General features: G+C 42.0%; 1 protein-coding gene across 1 annotated transcript; it reads left to right on the forward strand.

Annotated features, from left to right (window-relative positions):
- Positions 1-686: 686 nt before the first annotated feature.
- On the forward strand, positions 687-8,150 carry RND3 (Rho family GTPase 3; the record flags this gene model as incomplete). Its single annotated transcript, XM_073634202.1, has 3 exons — positions 687-797; positions 1,981-2,115; positions 4,738-8,150. Coding segments are annotated over 3 exons (498 nt in total), but the record flags the coding sequence as incomplete, so codon positions are not given.
- Between the last annotated feature and the right edge of the window lie 841 nt (positions 8,151-8,991).

Consider the following 8,991-nt stretch of genomic DNA (forward strand, 5'->3'; position numbering starts at 1 on the left):
ACGCAGTCGCTGACCATCTCCTGTATAAAAATATTTTTAAAAACAGTCACGTTCGGTATCGGGATCAAGGAAGATTTATTTTTGGTATCGGTTTTGGCACCAAAAAACCCATTCAGTGCATCCCTACTTATGATTAAAATTTTTATGCCGGAGGGCTGAATTGTCTATTTATTTTTTTTGTCCCAAGGGACTGTGGTAGGACTTTTTTTGGCTAAAATTAGTAGGCCCTACCTAATTGAAATTTTGGCTGGGCTTAGTGGTGGAGGGTTGGAAGCTCTGATGGGGTCTTTAGCTATGTGTCCCTCCCCTGGAATGTACCCTCGGTTTTGTCCTGATAACCATTGTCGTTAGGACAGAAAATTAGGAAATCCAAATGTTGAAACCGGGATCCTGTTCAGTGACGTCTGTCTGGGTATTTCCTTTCTCCTTCCCTTTTTTTTTTTTTTTTTTTTTTTTTTTTTTTTTTTTGTGATAGTCTTTTACATCCTTGAGACGTAGTAAGTTTCCTCCATAGACAGATTATGGGGGGAAACAAATGTATGAACCATTCCCTACTTTAGCCAAAATTCAAAGGTCATGACCTTCAATATACTTTAAGAATAGCTGAGTGACTGTATGAGAATACACAAGGCAACTAACATTGTGTAGATGTACTGAAGTGCTAATAAATATATTCTGTCTTTTCAGGTTCTCCTTATTATGACAACGTCCGCCCTCTCTCATACCCGGACTCTGATGCCGTCTTAATATGTTTTGACATTAGCCGTCCTGAAACGCTGGATTGCGTACTTAAAAAGGTAACTGCCTCTCTTGTACATCGGAGCTGTCAATTCATCCCCTTAGTTTGCAAGTCAAAAGCATACGTTGCTTGGATTTTATTTATTTATTTTTTTTTTCTTCTCATTTTGTGTTCTAAACTCTGCTGAAATTCAAATGACATGAGACAAGAAAATATCGGTATAAACTAAATCAGTCTAAACAAGTCAAGGCTGATCTAATTATTAAAGCCCAACTCCTGGTTCAAAGGGTTTTTTTACATCTAGTTTCCTCTTGACTTAACATAAAAATGTTGTTTTGAAGGATCACTTTTTGCTGCAATACTTTTTTGCTCTCCAGCGCTATCCCCTACAGAAAGTCCACTTGTTGCCAATGGTTGCCCCCTCGCTTCCAGATTCATTGACCCCCAGCCTCAACCTGAAAGTTGGCACACAGGCAGTGATGGCTCTGCTCTTAAAGGTGTAGCAATCAACCTAGATTGGCATGGAATTACAAGGATTGCGAGGCAGGAGATCACTTGAGAGCAACTTGGAAGGAATTTGGCAAGTGTACTGAATGTTAGTTGGGCTTTAATTTTCTTAACCGTTCTAAATTTGAGAGGGCTGCAAGTGTTTACAATGTGGTTTCCAACAAGTTGGTGTCCACCTTGCTTTAGTATAAATTTGGTAAAAACCACGCTCTGTCTATGCCCACCTCCACCACTATGGCTTACTGAGGACAAGTGGAAACATTCCTGTGGTTTAGACCCTGTTACCAGCCATGCATTTAAAGAAAAAAATATTGTCAAATAAGATTGTGGTTTTTGTACAGGTTAGTTGCCTCCTTTTACGTAGACCTCCAAAATCCCTTAGACCTTGCTGTGCCCTACTGTCTTGGATGTGATATCGGTAGACCCAGAACTCACACCAGTGATGCTGTATAGTATTCCCCTTTTCTCCTCCCCTAGCTGTTACATAAGGTTGTGGGGTGGTAAAGGAAGCTGTAGTGAAGCTGGGCAAGCACTGGCAGAAAATAGCCCTCTTTTCTCTTCTGGCAGTCTTGTGTAAGAGGGGGCTGTGCTAGAGAATTCAGTCTTCCTGCAATAAGTCAGATTTTCTAGCTTTTTTTTTTTTTTTTTTTTTCCCCCCCTCCCATGTGTGGTATCTCTTATCTGTATTGGATACATTTTTACTGATAACATTTTCCTGTAACATTCTTTTGCAGTGGAAAGGTGAAATTCAGGAGTTCTGCCCCAATACAAAAATGCTGCTGGTTGGCTGCAAGTCTGACTTACGAACAGACCTCACAACCCTAGTGGAACTGTCCAACCACAGGCAGACGCCGGTGTCTTATGATCAGGTATGTGAGCCAGGACTACAACTTGCACCCCCCCCCCCTCTAGTCTCCACAGCTGGTGAAATGTTTGAGGTCAGTTGTGTTAGTACTACTTCCTTTACATCCTGTATAGTCTGTAAATCAGATGAACCTCCTTTAGCAAACATTCTAACCAACAGTGACTTATTACAGTTTTATATTAGTGAAGGCCTACAAAAGAACATACTCTTTGAGCAAAGGGCACTGATCTTAATTTGGGCAACTGGATGGCCCTAATGGCCAGAGACTTTTTTTTTTTTTTTTTTTTTTTTTACTATTGATCTGGTCCTGTTGGTAGAGGGGCCTGTCCTGAATACAGATGCCATGGTTTGTGCTGGTAATGTAGAAATGATGGTGGAACTCGGGTTGCTACTAAAGTCAGGTTGAACTAAATGGGGGGGGGGGGGGGCAGATCTAGGTGCATGGCGACACCAACAGAGGTAAAATGGGAACTGTGCCCATATGCAGGACCATATAAGTAGTCTGTTTTTTTTTTTTTGTTTCTTGCCATTAGAGGTGCTGGATGTCTAGATGGCACAATGACGCGTGACCAAAAAATATGGGTGCAATAAGAAGTGTCTCCTTACTACAGCAATGAGGTTAACCGTGCAGGCCCTATCTTGTCTTAGGACCCCTAGTAAATGCACCCCATCTGGTAGTTCTGATACTGTTGACCAGGATATAGGCTATGAACATGTAACTAAGTATTACCCCCCCCATTCCGCCACCCCCCCCCCCCATGCTAGCAGTGGGAAACTGGCTGGAAGATTTGTGACATACATGAAGATATGCCAAAGTCTACACGTGGTGCTCATTTGCTCTGCTTCAAATTGTTCTAAATTCAAGATATCACAATTACTGCTTTTATCTCTGGGTACCTTGCGATTGCGCTCCTGTGTTCCCAGCAGAAAGCTAATTATAGTTCATGCAATGTGAAGTAATTACAGGTCTGCATGCACTGGTTAGGATTTGTCACAATGTGAATCTAAATCCTTCTAGATTTTTGCTTAAGTCAAGATTACCATCACAGGCTTTTGCAGTTTTTTTCAGATGTTTTACCCTCTGCAATTATTTAGTTGTGTTCAAATATCAGCCACGAGCAAGTCAAGTGACTCAGGAGCTGCTTCTCAACACATGTTATGTAACTCGTGTGTTATATCATTAAATTAAGTAACTTTTTTTTGCGGCGATACGCTTATTTTGCTGTTTGCATACAGTAGAACTTCAAGCAAATCTATTAAAACCTAATTCCTTTTTTTTCAGTTATATGGCTGATAAAAATGGCTTGAAATCACTGTCTGACATGGGTGAAGTAACAAGAATGTATTGACAGTTCAGTTTCATTTGGGGGGGGGGGGAAAGCTCTCATTGCTGCCTTTCCTCTGAACGTGCTGGTTGCATGGCTGATGAACTGACCTGGCATCAGTACTTTTAAGTCCTTAAAAGAGAATTATGGCTAACACTTTCTTTTGGTCCTACTTCTCCTGTGGGTCACAGAGTGCAGTTAGTTCTGCAGTCCTGTGACTGGTTTTCAGCTGATGTCACAGCCATTCCAGGCCCTGAAACGATCCCTACCGTATGGTCAGGATCCACCCAGAAGCCTGGACTGACTGCTGGCTCAGCCTCAGAAAGCAACTGCGGGCACGAGCCAGCCCTCCACAGACCAGTACCCCAGTGAGCACGGGAGGGGCAGAGTTGGTGACTGAGGACCAAGAGCTGAGCAATCGGCAGTCTTTGCTTGCTCCATTGCTCGGTCTTGGAGGCGGCAGGGAACGGCTGTAGCTGAGCTCAGTGGTGCAACCATTAACCTGGGAAAAAAATACATTTGAATTAAGTCACTCTATTAGTCTTGCCAAGTCTGGCATAGAGACACTAATTATTGTTAAAAGGGGTCATCAGGACTAGCTGACAAGTAGCATTTTCAAAAGGGAAAAATTGCCAGTGCTAGCCTTCATCTTTTAGTAGTAGATGGTCGCATTCAACTGGACTTGTTCAGTAATGTGGCAGCCAGTTCTACAGAAGTGATTATAAAGGAAAAATTGAAAAATATAAACCAACATTTCTATGCTTACCAGCTCTGTGCAATGGAACCGAACCCCCTCGGGTCCCCTGCCGGTGCTCTTGGCTCCTCCTTTGTCCGGTACCCCATGGGAAGCCGTTTCCCATGGGGGTACTTGTACATGCTCGTTGCCAAGCCCTGCTGCTGTGAAACTCCCCCCCCTTTACTGCCCTTGACAACGGCAGGAGCCAATGGCTCCCAGTGCCCCAGCAAAGTCGGTGAGGGGGGAAGAGTTGCAGACTTTTTTTTTTTTTTTTTTTATCTTGATCCAAGGAATGCATTAAAGTGTTTAGGATTGAGAACCAATTGGATAGGCTGCAAAACATCTTCAACTTTACAGAACAAATTCAGTTAATCGTAACTACTACTTATCCCATAACTAGATAAATTAGAACCTTCACAAACATTGGTTGTAATGTTCTTATGACTGATTTCCTTTAAGCTGTAAATGGAATTGTTGAATGTTTGCTAATTTTAGGAAACTTATTGATGCATGCCCCTTTTTTCCTTCAGTGCTTCTAATTTGGCTTTTTTTTTTTTTTTCCTAGGGTGCCAATATGGCCAAGCAAATCGGAGCAGCCACTTACATAGAATGCTCAGCCTTACAGTCGGAGAACAGTGTGAGGGACATTTTCCATGTAGCCACGCTGGCATGTGTCAACAAGTCTAACAAAAATCTCAAACGGAATAAAACCCAGAGAACCACAAAGAGAATTTCCCACATGCCCAGCAGACCAGAGCTGACTGCAGTGGCCACAGACTTAAGAAAGGACAAAGCTAAAAGCTGCAGCATAATGTGAGGCATCTTGGCTGAGGTTTCTATGAAGATTTAGTGAAGGATCAATGAAGGGAGCTCTCGGAGGAATTTGATTTTGGGTAAAGCCAAGTTGAAAAGGATTTTCTTTACCATTGGTACTCAAGGATGCAGCATGTTAGAGCGGAAAGTTGGGTTATTTCCACAGATGCTGTTTGGAAGGAAGCCACGACAAACTAACCCCCAGAAGTGATTGGAATGTATAGATGGATGGGGGGAAAATATCATCTCTTGAAAATGATCGATCTTGAATTTCACCTATTTCTCTTTGCATTCTTGGCCAAAATAAGAGTACCGTGCTTACTCAATGCTGACTCTAGTGATGCTGTTTGCACTCTGGAATGTGATCCTTTGACTCTTCTAGACGTTACCATGGTGGTCCCTTGGGATCTTCTAAAGACATTTTTGGGAAGTTCTCTTGGTTTTCCCATTTGTATAACGTTCTTGCACAGCTGCGTAGGCTAGATAGTACATGGTACTTTTTTTTTATGACCTAGCTTTTTAATGTGATAGTTTTATTTTAAGATATGTTTAGCTGTTAAACTGGGAATGAACCAGCTATTGAAGTGTAATGGGCAGTCAGTTAACTTTATGACACTTAAAACTAAGAAGGTGCTACACATTCATCCATGTCGGTCATGTCCCTCCCTCCAGGGTCTCTGGAAAAGGAGTAGGCATTTAAACTCCAACCAAAACTTTGCAGTGGGCAAGAGTTGCAACGGGTTTTAACCATTCCCACACTTGTCTCCAAAGTCAGAAAAAAAATGTGGGCTGGAGTCTGGTTTTAATTGCATTTGATCTCCCTGGCTTCGAGTGCATTTTTAAAATGGTTAATTCAAAGGTCTCTTGCTTAAACATCCTCATCTAACACAATTGTATGAGAACCTTTATTTCTTGTCGACCATGTGACTTTTCTGCTTAAAAAGGGTGGAGGACCTATAGTTTTAGTAGTCATAATGCTTCAAAGTAGGAGGCAAGGGGAGGACAGCCACTATGCTGTTGTGTGTTTTTTACTGTGTTTTTGTCCCCCCCCCCCCATATGTTTATGAAGGCTTTAGTGTGTTTAAAGGTCAGTCCCCTATTGGGTTAGCTTGTGCGTAATGTACAACTGACACTGGTATTACTACCTGTCCTCTGTTCCACTATGTGGTCATGCAAACAGGATTTGGATAGAGTTTACATTTACACCTTAAATAACCACCATAACCAAAATGATGAGGCTTCCTTAACAGCTTAACTAATCACAAATGTGTATTCAAAAATATTCACGTTTGTCTATTTGTTTGGTTTTTTTTTTTTTTTTTTTTTTTTGGGATCAGTTGACAGAACTGCATGCTACAAATATCATTCCACACGTTTTTATTTGCATATCTTTTGGATAATATCCTATCCTACACTTGTTGCATAGTTCTATATTGTTCAAGTGACCTGTTGGGGTTGAAATTTTAGGAGCTGCTCTTGCTGACCCACTAAATGTGAATGATCCAGGGTTGTTGCCTTGCTTTAGGCTTGTTTCACACCTATGCAGTTTGCTTTTGAGCTGTTTTCTGCAGTGCATTTTTGTGCACTTTAAGGAAGTCGTCCCAACCTGCAAAAATTAAAAGCCAGCAGCTGTTGACTTTTTTTAATAGGACACGCCTGTCCTGGAGTCAAGCGATGTTGGCACTACAGCTGATGTTTCCATCAGCTGTTGGGTGCTATTGGCAGTGAGGGAACCCAGCATTACAGCTTCACGCTGGGTCCCTACTGTACATGTGCAAGGCACTGCTGTGCTCTCCTACTGGCACGGTGGCTGGAGGAAGGAGAGGGAGCCAAGCCACTGATGTAATTCGCCGCGGCCTTGACTCACGGAAGTTGGGACAAAATACTTGTCAGACAGGTATCCGCCAAATGTGGCACCTGAGGGGTGGGGGGGGGGGCAAATGAGTGGACGTTCCACTTTTGGGTGGAACTCTAGTTTTAAAACCAGAAATCGCTGCAAAAACGCACTACATGCTTTTCTGCAGCTTCTCCATTGAAGTCTATTGAACCAAAAACTCACCATTTTTTGCTTTTAAGTCCCCGACCCTTTCCAAAAATGCAGTGGCTGAAAAAAACAGATGTGAATGTGTCCCATAGAAAACTATGTTAAATGGTAGTGCGTTTCTGCAAAAAATATAAATGTATAAGTGTGTGTGAACCGAGCCTCATTGCATAGAATGCCACTGACCTAGAACTAGAAATAAGCATGGCTTCCTTTTGGGTCATGTTCACATCTGCATTTTATGGAAAGGGCCAGGGACTTTTTTCTGTTTTTTTGGTTCCATAGACTTGAATGGCTCAAACGCATTAAAAAATGCACCTGGAATATGCAAACTGCAACCTGCATAGGTGTGGGCCAGGCCTTAATCCTTGCATACGCCCACTTTTTTTTATTTCATAATATACACTAGAACCTTCATAATACAAAATTGTCCTCCCTCCTTTCTTTGCTTCATTAAGTTTACTACAAAGCCAAAGTTTTAATGGTCCCCTTTTTTTTTTTTTTTTTTTTTTTTTTTTTTTTTTCTCTATGCAGAATGTAGTTGAAAATATGGTGGCATGAATATTTAAAATTTTGTGAGCGGTAGCTGGGAGGTCTGGTCATATAAAGAGGAACAAATTCAGCTAGTACATATCTTGCTGACTCTTGCTTGTTGAATGCAAGCATTCTTTCCATTAATGGCTTCGTTATTTGAAGCGCGAGTCTGTGTTATGACAGTTAATCCTGTGTTTCATGTGTAGACAAGCACTGTGTCATATCTGTAGAAGAGCATTAGGCGGTCTCAGGCATTCCAGTTGTCTTTCCAACTCGGACAGGACGGGGTGTCGAAGGAAAGCTGTAGCCCATTCCTGTCCTCTGCCATCAGATCCAATATTAACCACGACAGTACTCTCTCTCCATAACGCAGCTATGTGCTTTGGGCAGTATTACAACAACCTAGCTAGCAAATGCTTACTTTATATTTAAATATTGTAACAAAGCAATTAAATTATATGTGTCTGACAGCTGGGCAACATATCTTTTCAATGTCTGTCACCTTGTACGTTTGATTTGTAAATGTTTCTGCAATATTTATATATTTTTTTTTTTTTTTTTTCTTTTGAATAAAGGCTTCATTAAGTTTATTCTGTCTCCTGTGGTGAAATGTTTCACATGAGTTATTTGGCAACAGCTACAGTGGATATAAAGTCTACACACCCCTGTTAAGATGTCAGGTTTCTGTGATGTAAAAAATGAGACCAAGATAAATCTTTTCAGACATTTTTCCACCTTTTTAATGTGACCTATAAACTGTACAAATCAAACAAATCAATTGAATGACAATTGCGCAGTCATGCTACACTGTACCCAAACGATTTTTTTTTTTTTTTATCATTTTGTTCCCACAAATGGAGCTTTCTTTTGGTGGTATTTGATCACCTCTGTGATTATTATTTTTTGCACAACAAAGACTAAAGTTTGAAAAGGTTTTTCTTAGTTTCTGTTAAAATTTGTAAAGTAAATTTTCTCCAATGATGGGCACCAATATGGCGGCACTGATGGGCACCAATATGGTGGCACTGATGGGCACCAATATGGCGGCACTGATGGGCACCAATATGGCGGCACTGATGGGCACCAATATGGCGGCACTGATGGGCACCAATATGGCGGCACTGATGGGCACCAATATGGCGGCACTGATGGGCACCAATATGGCGGCACTGATGGGCACCAATATGGCGGCACTGATGGGCGTCATTGCTGGGCATCACTTGTCTGATCTGCTGCATAATGTTGCCAGTCAGTGCCCATTTGTGGGCACTGGCATATATTTGGCTTTTTTTTGTGGATGGCCATGGGTTACGTACCTGGCCATCCACATGTTGGGGGGCTTCCCTGGTGGTCCAGTGCGGGCATCCAAGGGGGGCTTCGCTGATAAACAATCAGCGCAGACACCCCCCCCCCCCGTCAGGAGAGCCGCCA

This window comes from Aquarana catesbeiana, linkage group LG06, assembly GCF_042186555.1.
Source record: "Aquarana catesbeiana isolate 2022-GZ linkage group LG06, ASM4218655v1, whole genome shotgun sequence".
NCBI lineage: Eukaryota > Metazoa > Chordata > Amphibia > Anura > Ranidae > Aquarana > Aquarana catesbeiana.